The 26,506-nt window shown below is 39.4% G+C and overlaps 1 protein-coding gene across 2 annotated transcripts in view; it reads left to right on the top strand.

Annotated features, from left to right (window-relative positions):
• The window catches only part of cad (carbamoyl-phosphate synthetase 2, aspartate transcarbamylase, and dihydroorotase), a 113,412-nt gene that overhangs the window by 73,080 nt on the left and 13,826 nt on the right, over window positions 1-26,506 (top strand). The window contains exons 29-39 of one of the 2 annotated variants that reach the window (XM_073057145.1): window positions 903-1,067; window positions 2,601-2,732; window positions 5,115-5,316; window positions 10,247-10,437; window positions 11,867-12,007; window positions 19,432-19,521; window positions 21,511-21,664; window positions 22,316-22,363; window positions 22,965-23,125; window positions 23,756-23,830; window positions 25,847-26,059. In XM_073057145.1, the coding sequence (XP_072913246.1) occupies window positions 903-1,067; window positions 2,601-2,732; window positions 5,115-5,316; window positions 10,247-10,437; window positions 11,867-12,007; window positions 19,432-19,521; window positions 21,511-21,664; window positions 22,316-22,363; window positions 22,965-23,125; window positions 23,756-23,830; window positions 25,847-26,059 (1,572 nt within the window). The remainder of the gene's footprint in view (window positions 1-902; window positions 1,068-2,600; window positions 2,733-5,114; window positions 5,317-10,246; window positions 10,438-11,866; window positions 12,008-19,431; window positions 19,522-21,510; window positions 21,665-22,315; window positions 22,364-22,964; window positions 23,126-23,755; window positions 23,831-25,846; window positions 26,060-26,506) is intronic. The other variant, XM_073057146.1, reaches the window with a different exon arrangement.

Raw genomic sequence — 26,506 nt, 5'->3', positions numbered from 1 at the left:
AAAAATGTTTTTAGTGTAGGTTATGTTCATTTTTTTGTATCCAGTCACATTTAAGGGGAAATATTGTGGATATTAAAAACTGCCATATTTTCCAGTTGGATTGTTCTTTGTCAGGGAGCTCACCCTTGACCTTACCACCATGGGTGACCCTACCAGGAGCATAGCTCCAAACGGCGTCGCTGTTGGGATCTCAGGACCACACAAGCTTCTCTGTGGATTGTCACCTTGTCGTGGTGGAGAAGCTGGTGTGGTCCTGAGATCCCGAGAGCGATGCCGTCTGGAGCTATGCTCCTGGTAGGGTCACCCATGGCGGGTAAGGTCAAGGGTGAGCTCCCTGACAAAGAACAATCCAACCAAGACCTCAACGGTGGAACAGGTGGATGAAGTTACTTCGAACTCAACGGCTGTGAAGGCGGATGAAGGCTGCAACAAATTCATCAGCTCCAATCATCTGGTTTCCATGTCGTTGGAATCAGATGGTTGATTTGTGAAGTTTTGTGTGTATCTTGGAGTGCAACATCAAGTACACGTTAAACAAATACATGCACAGGCGTCTTTGCTCTGTGATAGATCAACGGAATGAAGACCATCATCCTCAACTTCGAGGGATAGCCACGATTTTCTGATTATGGTGTTTTAATGGTACGTTGTCAAATTATTGGCCAAACGTTTTCTTCTGCATACCTTGAGCAAATTGTGCAATTATTTAATGATATTAGTTCCACATGATACAAGAAGAATTATTAAATCTTCTGTCCTTTTTTGGCAAGAATGATGTATTTAGTCTAGTGAGGTGTGGACTACTTAAAAAAAAAAAAAAAAAAAATTAGATTACTCTTTTGCTAATGTAAATGCTGTAGATCATGGATAACTCGTTTTAAATGACAAAATTTTCCTTCCAGTTAGCAACTGCTGGTGCCCGGTGTGACTTTGCATTGTATCTGGGAGCATCTTTAGACAATGCCGATGCTTTACCATTGATAAGCAATTCAGCTGCAGGGTTGAAGATGTACTTAAATGACACTTTTTCAACACTCAAAATGGATAATGTATCCTTATGGATGGAGGTATAGTAGATTTTTTTCCCAGTATTACAAGAAATAGATTCTGTTGTTCACTTTCTTTTATGGTTTAAATAGAGCTCAGTGTAAAGGAGAAGTCCCAATTTCAAATTAAGCGTTGGAATTTTGGAAGATACACCGACCTGATATGTAAAGCTTGGCTCAGGAGCATTATTATTATTTAATAATGTTCTACAGTAATTGGGGGAAGGTGCTTTGTTGTTTAACTAGTATAGTGCAGTAATTTTATTCTCTATTTAGGAGGTAATTATTCACTATTGTTCCTGGGATTTTGAAGTTGTTCAGTGTCATATCATAATCTTCATGGCATTCAAATTTTTTGTCATATTATGAAATTTCCAATTGTTTTCAGATTGTCTCTATCTTGCCCGAGCATTCATTGTGCTTTTTTTTTAAAAAGATGCACGCAATTGGTGTCATCTATCAAATTTTCTTGCATTTCTACTTTGCAAAAAGAGTCTTGTGAGATGAATGTTTCAAACAGCTCTGAGTTTATAAGATACTCCAGAATAAGCCCAACAGTTTGCTTTTATTCTATTTAGATTAGATAGATAGATAGATAGATAAATACTTTATTCATCCCCATGGGGAAATTCAACATTTTTCCAATGTCCCATACACTTATTGTATCAAAAACTAATTACATACAATACTTAACTCAGTATAAATATGATATGCATCTAAAATCACCCTCTCAAAAAAAAGCATTAATAAATAGCTTTTAAAAAGTTCTTAAATAGTTTACTAAAATACATTGAATGGTAACTTAAGCTCAGTCATAACCCCGGCACTTTAACTTATCTTTCCCCTGGCGGTTGAATTGTAAAGCCGAATGGCATTGGGGAGTAATGATCTCTTCATCCTGTCTGAGGAGCATTGCATCGATAGCAACCTGCCGCTGAAGCTGCTTCTCTGTCTCTGGATGGTGCTATGCAGTGGATGTTCAGGGTTTTCCATGATTGACCGTAGCCTACTCAGCGCCCTTCGCTCTGCTACCGATGTCATACTCTCCAGTTCTGTGCCCACGACAGAGCCCGCCTTCCTTACCAGCTTATTAAGACGTGAGGCATCCCTCTTCTTAATGCTGCCTCCCCAACACGCCACCACAAAGAAGAGGGCGCTCTCCACAACTGACCTATAGAACATCTTCAGCATCTCACTACAAACATTGAATGACACCAACCTTCTAAGGAAGTACATTCGACTCTGTGCCTTCCTGCACAAGGCATCTGTGTTGGCAGTCCAGTCTAGCTTCTCGTCTAACTGCACTCCCAGATACTTGTAGGTCTTAACCTGTTCCACACATTCTCCATTAATGATCACTGGCTCCATATGAGGCCTAGATCTCCTAAAGTCCACCACCATCTCCTTGGTCTTCAGGGGTTTGAGGTATAATTAAAGCACATTTTAAACTAAATCTCTCAGTCTGTCCATGTTTATGAAAATAGCAAGTATCCCAGCTAACATATTTTTGTTGCCTAATTATGAATTTTAACTACAATTACTTGTCATTTTCAGCATTTTGAGAAGTGGCCTAAGCATCTGCCTATAGTTGTACATGCAGAAAGACAGACTGTAGCAGCTATTTTAATGGTTGCTCAGTTATATCAGCGACCTGTTCACATTTGCCATGTAGCTCGGAAGGAGGAGGTAAGTAAACTTGTCTAACTGTACTTGTGTCAAATAAGCCATACATTTTCAAATCCTATATATAAAGTTTTTATAAAAAATGAGTAATTTGAAACTTCATAGTTTGAAGTAAAATTTATCTTATTATTTATATCAAAGCCAAATCTCACTATTTGCAAAATAAGCATAGTGAAGTGTCTTTCAGTTTTATAGAACAGAACAGCACAGAAAAGGCCCTCAATGCTGTACCAACCTTTTAACCTACTCAAAGATCAATCTAACTCTTCCCTCTCACATGTCCCACCATTTTTCTTTCATCCATGTGCTTCTCCAAGAGCCCCTTTTGAATTGAATTGACTTTATTACTTACATCATTCATATACATGAGGAGTAAAAATCTTTACGTTATGTCTCTGTTCAAATGTGCAATTATAGGAATTTACAATAAATATTATGTGTAACACTTACCCAACAGGCTGGTATATGTCTAGGGGAAAAAGAGATCCAGCCACACACCAACCCCGCCTCCCGTACACGCAGGTGCTGTGAGAATCGAGTTTATGCCTCGCGCCCCCGCCGGCAGTATCAAACCCACAACAAATACCGTTATGAAATACACTTTAAAGAGTTTACTAAAATTAAAAGAGTATTAGGCAATACAATATATATATATATATATACAAGAAAAAAACAAAAGGCGCCAACTTATCAAAGTTCAGTCAGTTTAGTGCACATCGGTGGAGCTCATCCAGCGAACTATTCGACTCCTCGGTGGTCATCCTCCCGAAACTCCCACTTCGGACTCCCCGGTGGTCTCCCAAGCGCATGTCCTCCTTCCTCGGCGTCTCCCTCCGGACTCTCCAAGCCCGCGCAACCCCTCCCCCAAGTTCCCAGCCTCACAAAACACAATAACATTCCCCATTGATTAACAAATGAGTACAATTACCATATCAGCCATTCTAAAGCGAAACAACGGCAAGAGAAACTTTTAACAGACAAAGAAGCATTCCTACTCGTAACAAACCAAAGAAGTCCTTTTTAGTAACATGCACAGGACATTGTACATATGTACAACAGGATAGTCAACATAAATTAAGCAGTCTGATGGCCTGGAGGAAGAAGCTGTCCCCGGAGCCTGTAGTTCGTGGCTTTTATGCTGTGGTACCATTTCCTGGATAGCAGGTGGAACAGTTTGTGGTTGGGGTGACTCGGGTCTCTTTCGGGCCCTTTTTATACACCTTTCTTTGTAAATGTCCTGAATAGTGGGAAGTTCACTTCTACAGATGCGCTGGGCTGTATGCACCACTCTCTGCAGAGTCCTGTGATTGAGAGAAATACAGTTCCCAGATCAGGTAATGATGCAGCCAGTCAGGATGCTCTTAATCATGCCCCTATAGAAAGTTCTTAGAATTTGGGGAGACCATACCAAACTTCAACCGTCTGAGGTGAAAGAGGTGCTTTTATCATCACACAGCCGGTATGTGCAGACCACATGAGATCCTCGGTGATGCAGTATGCCTCTTAACCCCAGATCAAATGATGTCAGTAGGGGTTAGCCTGTCTCCATTCCTCCTGTAGTTCACAACCAGCTCCTTTGTTTTTGCAACATTGAGGGAGAGGTTGTTTTCTTGACACCACTGTGTCAGGGTGATGACTTCCTCTCTGTAGGCTGCTTCATTATTATCTGAGATTAGGCCAATCAGTGTAGTGTCATCAGCAAATTTCGAGAAATTAAAGAGTAATGAAAATTGGTCATTTGTGTAAGCTGCAAATGCTTGAATTTTGTGTGTTTTTTTGACAGTAGCACAAGTGGGTGCTACTCCCATGCTTTTAAAGTGATGTAGAAGATTGGCTTTCAATGGGACCTTAAAATTTATAGACATTCTTTGCTGGTTTGGGATTAGTATTTACTTTTGTTTTTCTGTTAAAGGACTAAAATGTCTTCACTAAAAATAGTTACTTAATTGCAGCAAAAGCTTATTGATTTCATATTGCTAAATTAACTACTTTGTGTATGAGAAATAGTGCATCAAAATTGAAATCAAATTTTTGCCATGGTGTAATTGAGACTTAAGTGTGATACAGAATTTTGTAATATCATTATTGGATATTTCGCATTGGAAAAAGGTGAAGGAAGTACACTGATTTTTACAATTGGGAACGTGTGTACAGCAGTCGACCATTCAGCCCTCAACCCATTCATGTAGCTATTCTGCTGGATATTTATTGAAAAGATGAATCCTGAACATTTCTATTCAATTGATTTGATGTTATAATTGTTTTTTTTTTCCCCTTGAATTTCCGGTCAAATATACTTCTGTTATCTCTAAACCTAAAAATGACTGAAGCAATGAGAATGCGTTTATTGGATTTAGTTAAGTGCCATTTTGTTACCTCCACCAGATCCAGATTATACGAGCTGCAAAGCAGAAAGGTGTACAGGTAACCTGTGAAGTAGCTCCTCACCATCTTTTCTTGAGTGAAGAAGACCTTGAAAGTATTGGCCATGGCAAAGGCCAGGTGAGACCAATGCTTGGCACTAAAGAGGACGTCAAAGCTCTCTGGGAAAATATGGATGTAATTGACTGTTTTGCGACTGATCATGGTACGTAATTAAATCAGCAAGCTCTGCTTTTATTTTTATAATTTGGGTCATGGGGTGAAGCAGTAAGGGATTCTTTTAGAAAAATCTTCAATATTTTGTTTGCCTTAGTGATGTGATACATCTTTTTAATCTGCAACCAACAGTTTTATTTGCTGTAATTCCAGTCTCAAGATCCCTGTGGGTGTAGCTGTCCAGAATGGGTTCAAGCTACAGCAAGTAACCACACATCTGGCAGGCAGTATGTAGTAAATGAGATGAGAAGTGTTTTTGCTGCCATATCTTTTTATTTTGCATGAAACTGCTTTTCCCCAGAGCATAATAAAATTGCATTAGTAATTTTGTTTTCCTGTTGAAGAACTAAAAACATCCTCACTAACAATCATTTAATTGGAGCAAAAGCTTAAATTTGACTTCATATTAGCCAACATACCGCTCTTTGATGTGTAGTTCTTTAATTGATGGTGGTGCTGTGATTATTTGTATTTGTTAACTGCATTTGCTATAAAGGCATTTGAACAGAGGATTGTCATAGTTGCTACCTTTTATAAAGAACGTTTTGATGAACATCCTGTGGCAGTAAGACCATAAGGCATAGGAGCAGAATTAGGCCCGTGGAGTCTGCTCTGCCATTCCATCATGGCTGACCCACCCTCCCTCTCAACACCATTCTCTTGCATTCTCCCTGTAACCTTTGACACTGACCAATCAAGAATCTGTCAACCTTTAAACATAAGATATTCTTCAGATTCTGGAAATCCAAAGCAACACGCGCAAACTGCTGGAAGAATACAGCCGTTCAGGCAACATTAATGGAAATGAATAAACAGTCAGCATTTCAGGACGTGACCCTTCTTCGGGACTGAACCTCTGCTTTAAATGTACTTGATGACTAGGCCTCCACAGCTGTCTGTGGAAATTAATTCCACAGGTTCGTTACCCTCTGGCTAAAGAAATTACTCCTCATCTTTGTTCCAAATGGGTGTCCCTCTAATCTGAGGCTATACCCTTTGGTCCTAGACTCACCCGCTATTGGAAACAACCTCTCCACGTCAGCTCTATCTAGGCCTTTCAATATTCAATACGTTTCAATGAGATTCTGCGAGTCTTGCACGAGGACTCCTCTGTCTCTCTGAACCTCTGATATTTGAACCTTCTCCCCATTTAGATAATAATCCACAATATTGTTCCTTTTACCAAAATGTATTATCATACATTTCCCAACATTATTCCATCTGCCACTTTTTTGCCTATTTTTTCCAAGTCCTGCTGCAATCGCATTTCTTCCTCAGCACTACCTCCCCCTCCACGTATCTTTGTATCATCCGCAAACTTTGCCACAAAGCCATCAATTCCATTATCCAAATCATTGGGAAACGATGTGAAAAGTAGCGGTTCTAATACTGGCCCCAGAGGAACATCACTGGCAGTCAACCTGAAAACGCCACTTTTATTCCCACTAGCTGCCTCCTGCCTGTCAGCCATTCTGCTATCTATGCCAGTATCTTCCTGTCATGCCATAGGATTTTATCTTGTTAAGCAGCCTCATGTATGACATCTTATCAAATGCCTTCTGAAAATCCAAGTAAATGACATCCACTGCCTCTTGTTTTGTGTACCTTCCTCGTAGAACTCTTAACAGATTTGTCAGGCAAGATTTCCCTTTACAGAAACCATGCTGACTTTGACTTATTTTATCATTATCATCTTTAATAATGGACTCCAACATTTCCCAACCACTGCGGTTAGGCTAACTGGCCTATAATTTCCTTTCTTTTACCTTCCTTCCTAAAGAGTGGAGTGACATTTACAATTTTCCAGTCCTCCGGAACCATGCCAGAATCAAGTGATTCTTGAAAGATTATAACCAGTCCATCTGCTATCTCTTCAGCAAACTCTCAGAGCTCTGGGACGTAGTCTGTCTGGTCCAGGTGACTATGTCTACCTCAAGACCTTTCAGTTTGCCTTGCACTTTTTCCTTTGTAATAGCAATGGCACTCACGGACCTCTAGCACACTGCGAGTGTCTTCTACAGTGAAGATGGATACAAAGTGCCAATTAAGTTCATCTGCCATTTCTTTGTCCCCCATTGCTACCTCACCAGCATCATTTTCTGGTGGTCTAATATCAACTCTCTTCTCCCTTTTATTCTTTATATAACTGAGGAAAAACTTGGTGTCCTGCTTTATATTAGAGGCTAGTTTGCCCACATATTTGATCTTTTCCCCTTCTTTAGCTCTAATAGCTGCCTTTTTAAAAGCTTCCCAATTATCGCAACTTCTCACTCATTTTTGCTACCTTTTATGTCCTTTCCTTGGCTTTTAGGCAGTCTTTAACTTCCTTTTGTTAGCCATGGTTGCCTAGCCCTGCCATTTGAAAACTTTTTCTATGAAACATATCTATCCAGTGCTTTGTGAACTATTCCCAGAAACTTCAACCATCTCTGCTCTGCTGTCATCCCTGGCAGTATCCTCCTCCAATACACCGGGGCAAGCTCTTCCCTCATGCTTCTTTAATTTCCCTTTATTCCACTGTGATACTGATACATGTGACTTGTGATTCTCTTTCTCTCTCTCTCTCTCTCTCTCAAATTGCAGTGGGAATTCAATGATATTATGATCACTGCCTCCTAACTGTTCCTTTTCATTAAGCTCCCTATTAAGATCTGGGTTATTACACAATGCCGTTACATCTTTTCATAGATAAGGGGCCCAAAACTGCTCATAATACTCCTGAGTGAGGCTTCACCCCTGCATTGTAAAGACTCAACATAACAACCTTGCCCCTACATTGTAGTCCTCTCAAAATGAATGCTAACGTTACATTTGCTCTCCTTACCACTAACTCAACCTGCAAGTAAATCTTTGGGAAATCTGCACAAAGACACCCAAGTCCCTTTGCATCCCTGACTTTTGAATTTTCTCCCCATTTAGAAAATAGTCTGTACCTTTATTCCTTCTACCAAAGTAGATGGCATACACTTCCCTGCACCATATTCCATTTGCTGCTACTTTGCCCATTCTCCCGATTTGCGACTTTCTGCAGACTCCCTGCTTACTCAACACTACCTGCCTCACCACCTATCTCCATATCATCCACAAACTTGGCCATAAAACCATCAGTTCTGTTATCCATATCATTGATAAGAAGTGGTCCCAATACTGAACTCTTTGGAACAGCACTAGTCACCAGCAGCCATTCAGAAAAAGCCCCCTTTATTCCCGCTGTTTGCCTCCTGCCGGCCAGCTAGTCTTCTATCCATGCTAGTATCATTCCTGTATACCATGGGCTCTTGTGAAGCAGCCTTGCATGCAACACCTTGTCAAAGCCCTCTGAAAATCCAAGCATCCACGGACTCCTGTGTCTATAATGCCAGTTATTTCCGTAGAGAATTCCAACAGATTTATCAGGCAAGATGTACCCTGAAGGAAACCGTCCTTTGGCCTTTTTTATCATGTGCTTCCAAGTACCCCAAATCCTCATCCTTAATAATAGACTCCAATATCTTTCCAACCAAAGTCAGGTTAACAGGCCTATAATTTCCTTTGTTCTGCCTCCCTCCCTTCTTGGAGTGACACTTGTACTTTTCCAGTCCTCCAGAACCATTCCAGATATAGTGATTCCTGAAAGATCATTGCTAATGTCTGAACAATCTCTTTAGCCACCTCTTTCAGAACCCTGTGGTCCATCTGGTCCAGGTGGCTTATCTGCCTTCAGACCTTTCAACTTTCCAAGCACTTCCAATTTCTGGTGGAATGCTACTGTCTTACACATTGAAGACTGATGCAAAATCCTTATTGAGTTTATATGCCATTTACTACCTCTCCAACATCATTCCCAGCAGACCGATATCCACTCTTGCCTCTCTTTTACTCTTTATAACTTTTGGGATCCTCTTATTATTGACTAGCTTACCCTCCCAATTTCATCTTTTCTCTCCTTTTAGTTGCCTTCTGTTGGTTTTTAAAAGCTTCCCAATTCTCTACCTCCCCACTAATTTTTGCTAGATAATATATCCTGTCTTTTCCTTTTATGTTGCCTTTGACTTCTCTTGTCAGCCATGGTTACCTTATCCTCCCTTTAGAATACTTTGTCTTTGGGATGCGCCTTCCAACTTGCCTCCAGAAACACCAGCTATTGCTGTTCTACTGTCATCCCTACTGTCATCCCTCCTAGCATCCCCTTCCAATCAACTTTGGCCAACTCCTCTCTCATGCCTCTGTAATTCCCTTTACTCCACTGTAATACTGTACATCTGACTTCACCTTCTCCCTCCCATATTCTATCATATTCTGATCACTGTCTCCTAAGGCTTCTTTTATCTTGTTATCTAATCAACTCTGGTTCATTACACCACATCCAATCTAGAATTGCCTTTTCCCTAGTGAGCTCAACTACAAGCTGCTCTGAAAAGCTTTCTCATAGGCGTTCTACAAATTCCCTCTCTTGGGATCCAGCATCTACTTGATTTTTGTAATCTATCTGGATATTGAAACCCCCCCATGACTGTAATTGCATTGCCCTTTTGACATGCCTTTTCTATCTATCTGATAGTTTGTATCTCACATCCCAGCTTCTGTTCAGAGGTCTGAATAGCACTCCTATCATGGTCTTCTTACCCTTGCAGTTTCTTAACTCTACCCATAAGGACTCTACATCGTCTGATCCTATGTCACCTTGTTCTCAGGATTTGATTTCATTTTTTTTTTAACAAAAAAGCCACCTCGCCCTTTATGCCTTTTTGCCTGTCCTTTCGATACAACACGTGTCTTTGGCTGTTAAGCTCCCAACTATGATCTTCTTTCAGCCAAGACTCAGTGATGCCCACAAAATAGTACATGCTAACCTAATTTGTAGTGACGTGCTACAGATTCATCTGGGCAGAATAATTGTGTTCTTGATAAGTGTTCATTAATGATTTTATCTTCTTTAGCTCCGCACTCTGTTGAAGAGAAGAATAGCGACACGCCACCACCAGGTTACCCTGGTTTAGAAACCATGTTGCCACTACTCCTCACAGCCATCAGTGAGGGAAGACTCACCATTGATGATCTAATTAAAAGGCTGTATGAAAATCCCCGGAAAATCTTTTCATTGCCAGTTCAAGAAAACACTTATGTTGAGGTAAAGGAGTCTTGAGAAGTTTGTCTGAAACTGTATTGCAAAATAAACAACACTCTCAAATGCTGGAGGAACTCAGGGTGAAACATTGACTCTTAATTCCCCTCCATAGATGCTGCCTGATGTGCTGAGTTCCTCTGGCATTTCTTGACCATAACTTGTATTTATGATTTGCAGAATTTAATTTTTTTGGCATATGTGACATGTTCATTCAAGTCACTCAATCTTTTATCCTCTTTCTTAATGAATATTGGCAAGTTTGTAGTATTAGAAAGTGTCCTATTTATCTGATCTTTAAGCCCTAATAGAAGTAAAATATCTAATTGGTTGGCTATATGAGGAAAGTTTGTGTCTTGTTAGATTAACTAATTGATGCAATTCCCCTGATATACATGTAATCCAACACTCTTCGATTATGCTCACACCATCCCCATGTATTGGTTAGTAATGGTACTATTGGTTAATTGGCTTAATGTTAATACCATGGCATAAGTAGAAGATGTAAAAAGAACCATATGCATAGAAACAGTTGATGTAGAGAGCACATAGACAGTGGACTGTTTCAGAAGATGGGCTGGAGAATTTAAAACAGAGCAGCCTAGATATCACAGAGCAGAGTCGAGATTGACGTAGTGTTATCAGTGAGTTTCCCTGTCCCACATTCCTCCATCTGGCCTTCATCTTTCTCTTGTCACTGTTGGGGGGGGGGTGGGGGTGATAAACAATGCGTAGTCAGACTATTCTGCTGAAGAGAGAAGGCTATTATGTATGCAGTTCACTCTTATTTAAACCAGGGGTTGTGATGGATAAGTGGGAAATCTCATTGAAAGTCTGGCTCCAGGTACAGAAGTGAACTTTTTAGGCACAGTGCCAAGCCCATATTTTCATAGGACACGTGAAGACCTTTTTGCTTTTCAGAGCATACCCATCTGTTCCATTCCCTTTAACCTATTTTCTGTTGTATGTTTCAATTCCCCTGACCCACACAATCACCGAGAGTACGTACAAAATCCCTATTGGTAGGCAGGACTGAAACTGGGATTGTGGCAACAACAATACCGGCTACCAGATTGGTCAGGGTGGCACTTTTTTGCTAACATCCATCTACTGTGGATTACCTTCAAAATGCTTTGAGGCAGAAGCATTGTCAGGGGAACAGTGGCCACATGTAGTTGGAGTGTGTGTCTAGGACCCTGAGAAAATGGAACATAATGTTTCTGCAAGAGAATGTGGATTAATATTACAAATTAATGGGACTCTTGTCATTTTTAAAACAAATGACCAAACAGCAGATCTAATATTCTAAGATTTGTTCATTATAGAGGAGTATATAATTATATGAAGTTTTCATCCTATCTGAAATGTGTTTCTAAATATGTTGGTATTCTAATGTCATTGAAACAAAATTGAGTCGGTGTTATGGTACTTTTAGGTTGATCTGGAGCAAGAATGGATTATTCCAGCATACATGCAGTTCACAAAGTCTAAATGGACACCATTTGAAGGAAAGAAAGTGAAGGGAAGAGTCAGGAGAGTTGTACTGAGAGGTGAAGTGGCCTACATTGATGGACAGGTAACGCCTGGACTCTGCAGTGTTTTCAGTTTTATCGAGGTCCTACCTAAATTGCAAAGTTGTTGAAATAGCAAATTTGGTAATATCCAGCCTCTGCCACAGCCGGGTTGTCACTGGTTATCAACTGGGCCACTCCCAGGGATCTCCATTTGCCTGTTGTTCTCCAAATCTCAAATTCAGCTCTTACAGCAGAATTTGCAAACCAAGCAATTCACATCCCTGAACTGAAACAGTGAATTTCACTGTAACAAGAGCAATTTTCTGAAATTATTTTTAAAAATGTAGTCTTTGGGATTTATGTTATTCCCATTGGCCCTGAAATGTTTCTACTTGTTAATATTTAATTGAAGCAAATTTTACTTTTTTAAAAAAAAAAATTTGCAGTTTTGCTTGCAACTCAGTTACAATTAAAAAATCTTGCAGTTTAGGGAAGGCTTTTTTTTTTAACCAGTATATGTCTTCGTGGTTAGCTTTACTTTGACATGCAGAATGCTGCTGGTGACAATGTTGCTTGACTGAGTTTGGTCTGTTATTGCTCTTCAGTACAGGAGATTGAAAATTTGTGTAAATTGGCAATGTATCTCATTGTTCATTTCCCGTATTTTGTATTTGGAAGTTTTCGGCTACTGTTACACGATCAACGTACTGAACTTCCTCGTACTGTTTGTATGGATGAATTCCATTTGCAATTTCTGGTGTAAATATTTGTTTTTGTAAATATGATTTTGTGTCTTCCATGCTGCTTTGAATCGAGTGTGGAGATGTTTCCAACCTTTGACATGCAAAACTATAGTTAAGTCTTTCTATGTTGGTGCTGGAACATTATTTTAGCTCTGATAGTGATCTTCATGCATCACTATTACACATTGTCCTTGAGCATTTTTCAACCTGTTTGAAAAGTAAATAACAAGTTAACAATGGTATTCATTTAAATTATAACTGATAAGAAATGTACTCAACGCTGCTTGGCTTCTTCATAAACTTAAACTATTTAGATCCAGTTTTGCAACAAACATTGGGTAAATGCCAGTTTTGTACTCACTGAGCTGCACATCCCATTGATTGGCCTACTTCAGATAGCTCACAGAATGACTTTTGCTTGGAACACATAAGTCCATGGAATCCACCTATCTTGACAGTCATATTTTTAGAAATATCATTTTGCCCAATGCACTATATGTTTCGGTCATCAATCCGTACTCTTTTTGCTCATTGGGACTCCACAGAGATATGATTGATGTTGGGATGTAACACTGGTCACTGTGCATATCTCATAGGCATCTGGTTTTAGTGCTAGACCAGTCGGCCATTGCTGGCAGATGGATTGCTATGAGAAGAATGTAACCTGATTCAATGTCTTTGAGGAACCAGAAGTCTGACAATACAGAAACAGGCTCTTTAGTCCACACCAGCACATCATATTATATTAATCCTATTTACATGTCTTGTAGACTGCAACTTCCTTTTACTGGGGGGGAAAATTACTTCTTGCCCTTTGAACTTTTCACTTCATGTAAATTTATGCCTTCTTGATTATAATATCTTCTTTTTGTAAAAGTTACATTTTCACAATCCACTCTATGTCCCTCATAATTTTGTATATCATTGGGGGTGGTTCCGTAGCTTCCTCCCCTCAGGAATATCCAGTCTATCCAATTCCTCCTCATTATCGAAGTTTTCCTTTCCAGGGATTATCTTTGTGAATGTTCACTGCACACTATCCAGTATAATTATGCCCTGGGGACCTGAACTACACCCAAAACATCAATCTTTTATAAAGTTGTCCCATGACCTCTGTGTTCTTGTATTCTGTGGCAGCATGCTGTACATTTTCACTACCTGCAAGTCTGTTCACCTTTGAGTATCTATGGACCAAAGGTCCCTCAGTTCCTCAGTACTCTCTTGGACTCTAGTGTTCCTGGTGTATGTCCTACCCCGAAAAGACCTCCAAAAGTTTGGGAGTAAATTCCATGTGTCTTTTCTCCACCCAGAAATTCTCCAGAACCAAACATTTTGTAAACCATAAGTGCCTATATTTGCATTTCTCTATCAGAAACTCCTTCATTAGGCTCGTTTCCAGTAGGATTTTTATGAAGAATTGCTTAATTTTATTGAGAGGCTCACATTAATAAATTTAGGATTTTAAAATAAGTAATCAGTCAAACTCTTTACTGATATATGTTGGTCATAAAAGCTTCTTTATAAAGATTCAAAACAAGATCTCCAAGAAATTATTGTGCTGCTGGTATCAACAATCCCTTTTGGCCAGCTCTGTTAGTTGGATAATTCCAAAGATTCACCACAGTCTGGTTGAAAAAAAATATTTTTATCTGTCGTGAATGGCTGATTCCTTGAGACTGAGTATCATTTTCCAGTAGGAGGAAACATCTCTGCGCCTTGTCAAAGTCTCCAACTATTTTGTATGTTTAAATAAGGTCAAAACTCAAAATTATTGGCTCAATCTGCTGAATTTCTTCTCTTTATGTCAAACATATTTTTCACAAATCTAAATCTTGATTGTATTCCATCTTGTTGTGGGCCTTTTCTATACACAATACTCTACATATTGTCCTATCTAATTGGAGAATGTTATCTCTACTTGTACTCAAATCCTATTTCAGAAGTGTCTGTGTGCCAATAGCCTTTCTAAGTGGCTGCTGAACCTGTACAAACCTTCAGTGATTTGTGTGCAAGGACATAATGTTCCTCCAAAAACCAAACCTTTCAAGCTTTCTCCTTTAACTTGTCCATTGTCATTATTTTTTTGACCAAACTGGGATTTTTTTCCCCCCTGTATTGGTATTCCATCTTCCAAATTCTTGCCCATACATTTACCCTTTATAAATCTCCACAAAGCCTGTCTGCACCTTGAGTCCATGTTGTTACCCAGATTTGTACCGTAGGCAAACTGGTATATTGTTCTTGATGTCTTCATCAAGTCTTTGCTGAAGATATCCCTGCAGTACTTTTGAACATGACCTTGATGGTGGGGTGGCTAGTGCCCATGACGGAGCTGACTGAGTCTACAAGTAGTTTTTACTGTCAGTCCTGTCCATTGGAGCCTCCATACTAGGTGGTGATACAGCCAGTCAATATGCTGTCCACTGTACATTTGTAGAAATCTACTAGAGTCTTTGATGTACCAAATCTCCTCAAACTCCTCATGAAGCTGGCATGTCTTCCTGGTGATTGCATCCATACGTCGGGCCCGGGACAGATCCTCGGAGATGTTGTGGCCCTGGAACGTTAAACTGGCTCACTCTTTCCACTCATGGCTCCTCAACAAAGACTGGTGTCTTTTCTCCTGACTTCCCTTTCCTGAAGTCCACAATCAATTCCTTGTTCTTACTGGCGTTGAGTGCAAGGTTGTTCTTGCAACACCACTCAAGCACCCAATCGATCTCACTCCTGCATGCCTCCCCGTTACCATCTGAGATTCTGCCAACAATAGTTGTGTCATCAGCAGATTTATAGATAACATTTGAGTTTGGCCTAGCCATAGATTGTAGAGGGTAGAGCGGCGGGCCAAGCACCCATTTTTGGGGTGCACCTTTGTTGATTGCCAGCAAGGAGATGTTATTTCCAATCTACACTGACGGTGGTCTCCTGATCCCGTTGCAGAGGGAGGTACCGAGGCCCAGGTTTTGAAGCTTAATTTGTACTGAAGGGATGTTGGTGTTGAACACTGAGCTTTTGTAGTCAACAATTAAGATATAAGATGAGCTTACATTTTAAATCATATACACTTTATTATGTACTCATTAATGCAAATATATAATCAGCTAATCATGTGGCAGCAACTCGATGCACGTAGGTATGCAGACATGGTCAAGAAGTTCAGTTGTTGAAACTAAACATCAGAGTGGGCAAGAAATGTGTTCTGAGTGACTTTGACTGTGGAATAGTCGTTGGTGCCAGTATCTCAAAACTGCTGATCTGAGATCTGGAATTTACAGAGAATGGTGTGAAAACAAACATACATCCAGTGAGCAATGGTTCTGTGGGCAAAAACACCTTGTTAATGTGAGAGACCAGAGGACAATTGCCAGTCTGCTTTAAGCTGACTAAAATGTGACAGTATCTTCGATAAGCACACGTTACAACTGTGGTGTGCTGAAGAGCATCTCTGAATGCACAACACGTCGTCTCCTTAAAGTGGATGGACTACAGCAGGGCAAAACGAAGAACGGACACTCAATGGACACTTCATTCGGTATAGGTGGTACCTAATAAAGAGGCAGTGAAATATATCATGTAGGGTATCATAGTTCTGATTTAAGACCTGATTCAGATAGAAGAAAATCACATTTTATGCAAATTTCATCCACTTATCACTGCTCCCTGAGGAGTCCATACCTACCAATACCCTTTTTTAAAATTACACAGTACTTGAACTAAACTACAGTGCTGTGCAAAAGTCTGGCACTCCAGATTTTTTTAATATAAATTTGTGTTTTAGATTTTTTTTCTCTTCTTTATTAGTGTGTCAGTAGAAAAGAGCAGATATTAGATTTTGAAACATTCATTTTCCAAAAGAATTAAATGTATTATAGGAATTTTTGTATTTCATTAAAGAAAGTAATATATTAATTAATAGACTACTTTTCAAATAAAAACTTGTTTACTTTGTAGGTATTTAGCCCACTGCATGATTAAACAAAGGTAACAAACAGGTGCTTTTGACCAGTGACATAAGGAGTTGAATAAACGAAACTGATTAACTGAAATAGAAACGGATGTAGAAAGAATCAAACTGGGTGAAGGACAGCCAATCTAAAATCTAAAAGATGTGATAGTTTAACCTTCAAATCATCAATTCTTACACCATTACAAGAGTGGGCATAGCAACAAGACACAAGGTGGTCATCCAAGATCAGCAAGATCTCTCCCAAGCAGTAATTTTCAAGATGTGCTGTCCAAACTTTTCTGAAGAAGCTGAAAGAAATGGGCATGGCTGGGGACTAGAAATACAGTTGTTGGACATGGAAAATACATGAAACTGACTTCCCTTCAAAATCGGAAGAAGTCCAGCAATGCTATTGGTTCTGAACACACAGAAACCACTGGAACCTCTCCACAGTCTGAAGATGTCTTGTCAGAAGTGGTCTTCATGGAAGAGTTGCTACCAAAATGCCATTCCTCCGAATGGAAACAAAGCCAAGCGACTCAACTGTGCACAAAAACACAAAGACTGGGATGCTGAACAATGGCAGCAAATGCTCTGGACTGATGAATCAAAACTTGAAATTTTTGGCTCAAACAGGAGGCAGTTTGTCAGAAGAGCTGGAGAGTACTACATGGATGAGTGTCTGCAGCCAACAGTGGAAATTCCTTGCATGTTTGTGGCTGCATTTTTGTAAATGGAATTGTTAGAATTAATGGTGATCTGGTTAGAATGAATGGAATGAATCCTCAAAGCTGAGAAGCACAAGCAGATTCTCATCTCATCACGCAATACCATCAGTGAGGCATCTGATCGGTCCCACCTTCATTCTGCAGCAAAACAATGATGCCGAGCACATTGCCAAGGTCATAAAGAACTATCTTCAGTGAAAAGAAGAGCAAGGAGTTCTCCAACAGATGTTATGGCCACTACAGAGTTCTGATCAAGGCTGTCTGGGATTACTTGGAGAGACGGCCAGAATCTGCAGAACTGTGGCAAGTTCTCCAAGATGTTTGGATTTTCTTATAAAACTGCATGACAGTGTACCTAAGAGAAACGATGCAGTTTTAAAGGCAAATGATCGTTGCACCAAATATTTTGATTCGTTTTTTCTCTCTCTGTTTACAGCTCTTTTTAGTAACTTTTGATATGTAGAAACCTTTCTTTTTGAAAGCGTTTTTGCATTACTGAATGTCTTGCATGTGCCTAAGTCTTTTGAACAGTACTATAGGTTGTTCCATCATTAGCATCTCAGCAAAATGATTTTTAAAAACAAATTTGTAGACAATCTACAAAATAATCCTTCATTCTTTTGTATGAAGGACCTTCCCTCTCTGTGTTACAACCATCAGGGAGCAGGTACAAAAGCCCCAAAAACTTTTTCCCCTCCGCTAAAAGATGTCTGAAAGGTCCATGAACACTACCTCATTGTTCATTATTTCCAAACTTTATTTTGTAACTTGTGGTAATTATTCTGTCTTCCACTATATTACCACCAGAGAAACAAATTTCTGCTTATGAGTTGAGCTGAGGCTTCCGTTGGTCAGAGTTGACCATGGATATTGCATCCTAGCTGCCTAGATACACAAGTCTGAACACTATGATACGGAGAGCAAGCTGTTGCCCATGTAGCAAGCTCCCCCTCTCCACGCATCTGATGAACTCAGAGGAACAGCAGAGACCGATACAGTTTGGTAGCAGAGCATCACAGGAGTTGCCAGTCAGCATTGAACTCAATGTAGGACTGTTTTAGGGACTCCTACTCCAGATTTTCCCCTTGGGGTCTACTCCCGAAGCCTCCCCCATGAGTAGTTTTCGCTGCAGGGCAGCAGAGGTTTGAGATCAGCATTTTCCTTCCAGATGAGCTGCCAACCACGGCTGACTAGCCCCATCTACCCAAAGCAGTAACCCACCTTTGCCCTTCTGTCAGTAAAAACTGTTCCACTGGGCATAGTAGCTAAGCCACACGTGAAAGCCAGGAGCTGGACTTGGCTGTCAGAGGCCTTTTGAGGTGTATGTCATTGGGAGCATTTAATAGGTGGTGGGAGCTTACCCCCATTACCACCCCTCGCTATAGCAACCTTAAGGATTCTGCTGATGTAATGCACCTCTTATTTCCTGGATATACACTACCCTCATTTGACGAAAACTCCTTGTGGCCCAGTGTACAATGTTCCCTCGTGTTCTGTATTTTCACCCAAATCTGCTGATACTACTAGATTTTCCTGAACCAAAATCTTTTCTGTCCACTGTTTTAATCCATATTTGAATTACCAGGACTATTCACTTACTTTTCCATTTCTGTTTTACTTAAAGTTGAGTATCAGGAAATATTTATTTCCTAGTTTTGGTCTGCTTGCAACCATGCTTCTGTTGCTCTTAGTTTGTACTTTCTCTGTGCCCTTTATGCACTGATTGTTTTGCAGTTGCTCTTTCCTTCTCTGAAGCTGTAGACACTGATTTGGCTGTTCTCTTCTGATTGACTCTGGATGGCATCAGCAACACATTTATTTTCTCAAATAAAGATATGCTTTTGAAGTTTTTCCTCCACTTGCACTGTATATTAAAAACAATTAAAGAGCATTAAAATTAAATGAAGTCTTCCTGATTGCTGTAATGTTTCTGCGGTTTCCTTTCAGATAACTGTTTTGACATGGTATTAATCATTGTTTTGTCGTTATTTTTGTGCTTGGCACTGCTGAGCTTTGAAACAACTGATCCACTATATGGAAATGTACTGGATTGTAACCTGTGATTACAGGTGCTGGTTCCCCCAGGCTATGGACAGGATGTGAGGGCCTGGCCAATGGGTGTCTCATTGCCACCGCAACCACCACCTAGTGCAGTAAAGGTAAGGTTTCAATTCCACCACAGACTATTCTGATTCAAAAAGAAATAATGGTTTAAATTGAACAATGCAGCAGCTTCAGATCTCATGTTTTAGCCCACTTCTAGCTGACAGATATCAGTTAACACAGTTAATGGCCAGAATTTAAATGAGATGGAAGTGTGAAGTTGCCCGAAATAGTTTGATTTCATTTCTCAGTGTTATGTCAGTGGATTAGTCATAAGAACACATGAGGAAAAGCAAGTTGTTTTCTTGGGTCAGTCAGTGCTGGTGAACATCTTGCTTCCCAATTTGCCTGTGTTCTGAGCCTATCCAGAAATAAAAATAGTGTGTGTTCGTGTTTGTTCGATAAAGATCTGGGAAATAACTTCCCAATAAGTGGGAAGTCAAGCATACTCCTGGGTAATTGTGAAGGTTTTTCCCATTGTTAATGAGAAAATGATTTCGCCACTTCAACAGTTGCACTAACTTTGTACTCATGACATTGGCCAGTAAGGGAAATTTGGTGACAGTGAACCTTGTCCTTGCACAGTTCATGTTCATGTTATCTTAGTTTATTTCTCACTTCATCATTTTAAGCATAGATATGTTTACTAGGGTTAAAATTTCTGGAACTAACATACCTAGTTTACCCAAGCAATTATGATGAAATGACTTTTAACCTTGAGGAAACTGAAGTGATTTTCCCTTCAATCTTTTCTGAAGCTTCATTCAACCGAAGTGTTCACAAGTTCACAAGTATACAGAATCTCTGGGTTTTGTATGAGGGATATTTTACATTGATTTATTTCTTGTCACTCAAATACTCTAATTACCTTTGCAGTAGTTATGGGGAACTGTTTCTGTGCAGTATTAATTGGATTCTCTGTAATTTAGAGGATTTAAATTCTGTCCATAAGAAAGACAGTGTATTCAAATTGCCATCTGACAATTGATGAGTAGATTTCTTCTGGAGGCAACAGAGAAAGTGGCAATGGGTGGTATTAGGGGTGTCGGAACTTGTTAAAGATAGCTTCGATGTTGTCAAACTTTTACTATTGTCATTGTAGGGGCGCCACTTGAGGTAACACAGTCAGATGAATGGCTGTGAACTCGGTAAATTGCGGTTGTCATCACCTGAGGCCAAAGGGTTATTCTGTGCTGGAGAAGGAAAAGAGGCAGTCTTCTGATTTGAAAATTGGAACAAGTTTTGGGTGTGATGATTATAATGAGGATTGTTTTTTTTTTTAAAAAAACCCACGAAGATTGGAAGAAAGTGAAGTGCTCATGAGTTTCAATTGAAGGAAGTCAGGAGAAGTACCAGAATACCAGAAATTCAAGAGATTTTTCAGATGCTGGAAAGCTTGGGCAACACACATAAAATGCTAGAGGAACTCAGCAAGTCAAGCAGCATCTATGGAGGGGAGTAAGCAGTCGATGGTGTTGACTTGCTGAGTTCCTCCAGCATTTTGTATGTGTTGCTAGAATACCAGAGCTTCCTTGTGTTAAAGATGCTGCCGAGCACAAGCATCTGTGGAGTTTGCATGTTGTCACTATTTCGGACAATACACCAGTTTCCTTCGATATCCCAAAGATGTACTTGTGGGCGAATTAGTTACTGTTAATTACCCCATGTGTAGGTGGATAAGATTTGATGGGTATGAAAGAAGGAATAAGTTAAATGACTTCAGAGCAAAATGGGGCCAATGGGATTATTCTGCTGTGAATAGGCACAATCTAATGAATCAACTATCTCTTGTTCCATAATATGATTGATAGCTTTTTTGAGTATCTCCTTTGAAAGCAAGTGTTAAAGCAGCATCCCCTCAATATTGCATTGAAGTCTTCAACATGGCTTTTATTACTCTTTTTTAAAAATTTACAGCAGGCATACAAAGAGTATTCCAAAGGTTTTCATAAGCGCTAATTAAGGTTTTTCATTTTCCTTGTCATACAAACCTGGGTAATTACCTGTAACATATCTGCTCAAAGTAAATTAACTTTTCTCTTAAGACTCCAGAGCATTCAAAACATTCTGCTCAGACTGAAACAATCCGAACCAGGCCAGCAAGCCCACGTAGACTGGCAAGTAGTGGCCCTGCTGTGGATGCTAGGTTCCATCTGCCCCCAAGAATCCACCGCTCTTCTGATCCTGGACTGTTAAATGGTAGTGTTCTTTGCATTTCTTCCTTCATTCATGATTTAACATGGTCTTGTGTAACATAATTTGTATATGTATTAACCTGTAACACTATTAGATGGCCTGATTTTTAGAGTGATCAAGCGACACAGTATTGATACAGCCCCTAGGTAAATAAGTAACTCAAAAAAATAGTAAGGTAGAATTCAATTAGTCCATGCGAAGCACAGTGCCTGCCCAACTAGTCCCAATTTCCCTGAATTTGGCCAAACCTCTGCAAGCCCCGCCTCTCCATGCACCTATCCAAGTGTACTGTTGTACCTGCCCGGTTACTCCTTCTGGCTTAATTGCAACGTGCACATTAACAACATTTAACACCTTTGTTTTTAGTGCTTTTGGTATAACCATCTTGGCTATGAGTCTCTTTGAAAAGATTTCATCATCTTAATTATCTCATTATTTAATGCCTTTCATAAAGGAGGTTTAAACTATTTTTAAAAAATCTGATGTTAATTATGGATCACGTAGATGCTTGCAAAGAAAGATCTGCCGCCCATTCCGCTGATCATCAAATGGAGAAATGTTTTATAAATTGCAGAGCATGCTTATCTTTTTAATCAGGATTGTTTGATTCAGTTAATGACTTCTCGCTGATTCTGCTTGCTCTGATTTGAACAGCTGAAGGGGAATTCAAGGAAAAAACTGTCAAGAAATTCATCGAACAAGGTGTGAATTGCAGTTTCAGGTGTAAAATTACAATAATCTGCAATGCTTGCAGTTACTTAAAATGATTATTCTGGCTACAGATAATCCCATCTTTTTCCCTTGAAAAGAATGTTTTGTTGCTTTGCAGATATTGTAGATTTGCAAGCATTTTGTGGAATTGTATTGAATGTGCTGCTTGTGTGCCCGTTTTGGTATTCAGATGTTTGCATGTCACTCACTGTACTGCATAGCATTGAAGCCTTACAGAATTGTGCCTACTGAGATGTATATAGTTCAGTTAATGATACTGTATTTGGGTCATTTTGTTAATACTGATTAAAGATTTGGGCTGCTTAGTGTGCAAATTGAGATTTAATGTGGAGGCTTATAATTACTGTGCAAGTACAAGTGCTGGATTGTACAGTGACATTCGTAATAGCATAGGCTTTGATTGTATAGTTGAAGGTTGTTAAAGCACTCGATTATGAACCTCGCCATACAAATTTGCTGGTTGATTTGAACATGTGTCATTTTTCACGATATGCTGAATATTTGCATAACAGCAGAAAGTCTGTCATTTCAAATAATTCTGAACTTCTATTTGTTTTTCTTTTGTTGAAAGATACCATGAGCCAGGATGGTTATGTTTATCCTCCTCCAGTCTCGAGGCTTCTGTCACCACAGAATCTTGCAGCACAAGCTGTCCCTCATCCATATTCTCCTCTTTTACATTCTTTTGTTGGACAGCATGTTCTGTCAGTTAGACAGTTTACAAAAGACCAGGTGATAATTTTCTTTTATCGATGTACTTTAATTTATAGTTTTGAAGATGTGTAGTTTCTGCCCTGGTGTGAATTTCGGGTATATCATGAAGTGGATGCTGATGTGCACCAGTTTAAAATGAGATGAAAGGCTTGATAGCTGGCTGATAATGGTTGTCTAGTGTTAGGGCACAGTGCCTGAAAAAATTCTGGTTTGCATCTGTGTTTCTTACAACACTGGGACTTTGATCTCTCCCACGAGTTGGAAAATTCTGGACATTGTCAATTTGTAGGTAACTTGGAATACTTGACAACTGCTTAAATATTTACAAAAAAACAAATCGCAGTTAATATTCCAAGGGTAAATTTAAAGAATACAGACTAAAAATTATTTAACACTCTGTTTTCAAAGACTAAGCATCAGCATATAGACAGAATATGACATTGAATTTACTAAGTGAGCTGGAAATATCCAAAAGAGGCTAGCCCTGAGGCCAGTAAGAACATTTTGATCTCATTATAAAGACATGCAAAGGTTGCAACTGTATGGAAAGTTGCAGTAGGAGTCCTGATAAAAGTGCCACTGTTAATTTTTGTGTATGTAGAAGTCTGAGTTTACTTGTAGATATTGAATTTCTGTTCTTTTTTGCAGTTGTCACATTTGTTCAATGTTGCTCATAACCTGCGTTTAACAGTGCAGAAAGATCGTAGCCTGGATATTCTAAAGGTTTGTCTAATATGATATTTGATTTATAATTATCCTAGAAACTTAATTCATCCAACTTCAATACTTGTGATATTGCTCAGATAAAGTATTGATAAATCTCTAGTGTCTTGAAAATAACATAACGATACATTTCTTGTCTAAATTCTACCCCAAAATATGACTTTTGCATTGGATAACTTGTAATTTAACATTGGCTAATTTATTAAACAATTCAGTATATATCTTTATTTTTGGTCTATGCAGAATTATAGAGCAAACAAGTGTTCTGAATAGCCCAGTATTTAATCATAAAGTAAGTGGGTAGAAATAACCATGTGATTTCCCCTTTCATTCAGATCATTGTCCTTGATTTGCTTGTATTCTTGAAATCTTTCAATATCTGCCTCAAGTATACTTAATGACTAGATGAGTCATAGAACCACCTCATCTTGGTTTTCATGTGTTGAGCCTTATCCTGAGAGTCTGCCTTCTCATTCTAAGTTCTCCCACCAAGGGAAATGTCCTCATCCCACTAATTTTAAGAAGCCCTCATACTCTTCAATAAAATTGTCACTCATTTAGAGTTTGGGGAACCAATCTACTCAATCTTTTCTTAGAAAACAACCCCTTTATCCTAAGAGTGAACAAAGGGAACTACCTTCACAATGATTCAAGGGCCAGTATATCCTGTATGTGAGTGTAATGTATGTGGTGCTACAGGTATGGTCTCACCAGTGTCATGTATGATGACTTGCCAACTTCTGTATTCCATTCCTTCAATTGAAGGAAGAACCCTAGAACATCCTCTTCCTCAATGATGGTGGGACCTAGAATGTAAGTGTTGAAGATTGGGCTCAAGTCCCAAGTAGATGATGTAGTTGTGCTGCTCTTTGAGATCTCTACAATCATAGAAGCTGCTCTTCAGCCAATTTGATTAATTCCAAGTCATAGCAACAAAAGGCTGATTTTATTGGCTAGAGCCAAAGCTGTAGGACCAGACAACGTCGTGGCTGTTATACTGAAGACCTTGCAGTACAGTTACAACACTGACATCCGTCTGAAAGGAGTGGAGAGTTGACCACATTGTATCCTATTCACAAACTGCATGACAGATCCAATCCAGCTGATAATGGTCCCATGACTACTGTCCTAACATCAGCAAAATCATGGAAGTTGTTGACAGTGGTGTCAGGTGATAATTACCCGAAAACAGGAGTTTTATTTTGGTCACACTGGGACTAATCTGTTCTAGACTTCACCATAACCTTGGTCCAGACATGGACCAAAGAGCTGAATTCTAGAGGTAAGGTTCGAGTAACTTCCCTTTATCAAGGCAGCTTTGACAGGGTTGGACATCAAGAAATGTTGGTAAAACTGAAGTCAGTGGCATCAAGGGGTAAATATTGGAAAGGCTGGTGGCATTTCTGACACAAGGAAGATGATTGCGATTGGTGAAGTTCCTTGGGGCATCTTCCTCAGCACAACCAACTATAGTTGCTTCATTAATGAGGTTGCTTGATATTCACTGATTACTGTACAATCTTCAGTTCTGCTTGTCTACAAATGAAGGAATAAAGACCAATTCAGTGATCCAGTGGTGGTCTGAGTGGTAAATAATGTACACCATAAAAATGCCAAGTGAAGGCCATCAAATACAACCTCAAGGGAAATTAGAAACAGGCAGTGAATGCTTGCCAGCCCTCCTGATCTCACAATAAATGATGAATCTGGAGTTGATGTTAAAAAAAAAAGTAGACAGGGGCGTCTCAAATTAAGCAATTTACGAGAAGATATTTAATTGTATCTTGGTTCTGTTTACACATTTCACCAAGACTCTTTTTAGTGTGACAGCAATACTGCGGGAGACTGGTACGTCTTCCACAGGTGATTGTAAAATGAAAATAATGAAAAGCTGCACTATTCATGCTCACATCAACTATGTAAATTACAATGGTCATAGTACAGCATGAAGAACAGCCTCGAGGTGTAAAAATGTCAAAAGCAGGCATACTGAATCTGTCCTTTGACTCCCAACAGGGTAAGGTTATGGCGTCCATGTTTTACGAGGTCAGCACAAGAACCAGTAGCTCCTTTGCAGCTGCTATGCAACGGCTTGGTGGTTCTGTCGTTCATTTTTCTGAAGCAACTTCATCTGTGCAGAAAGGGGAGTCTCTCTTAGACACGGTACATACAATGAGTTGCTATGTGGATGTGGTTGTTCTTCGCCATCCTGAACCGGGTGCAGTTGAGGTATGAGTCATTTAGGTACAGAATATTACTGCATTGTTTAACTTTGAGTTTCACTGTCAGAGAATTTATGGTGTTTAAATATACCCCTTAAGTTGTCCATTTGTCAACAATTCATACGTTTGAACAGATGTATAGAAACAAGCATTGCTTTGTTTTTAACAAATGATGCAATTTTATTGCTTTTGATACTTCTGATGCTTTTAAAATATACAAAATACAGATTTGTTTTGGAAATGTCTGCTTATTGCATTTAGCAGCAATAATTAATGTAATGAAGGTTAAGTTTGTCCCTTGTAGTTATTTTTAATCAATTTATTAAGACATTCCAAATTAGAGTTGTGTCATTAGGAAAAAATCCATTTTAACTATCATTTGAACAATGGACTGCATCGTGTAGTGGATTGTTGAGTAGCAAGAGCACTCTGGACAGCATAATCCTCACCTCTG

Source organism: Hemitrygon akajei, chromosome 9, assembly GCF_048418815.1.
Source record: "Hemitrygon akajei chromosome 9, sHemAka1.3, whole genome shotgun sequence".
In the NCBI taxonomy this organism is placed as follows: domain Eukaryota; kingdom Metazoa; phylum Chordata; class Chondrichthyes; order Myliobatiformes; family Dasyatidae; genus Hemitrygon; species Hemitrygon akajei.
Note: the sequence above shows the minus strand (reverse complement) of the source record. Positions and strands in the feature narration are given on the sequence as shown.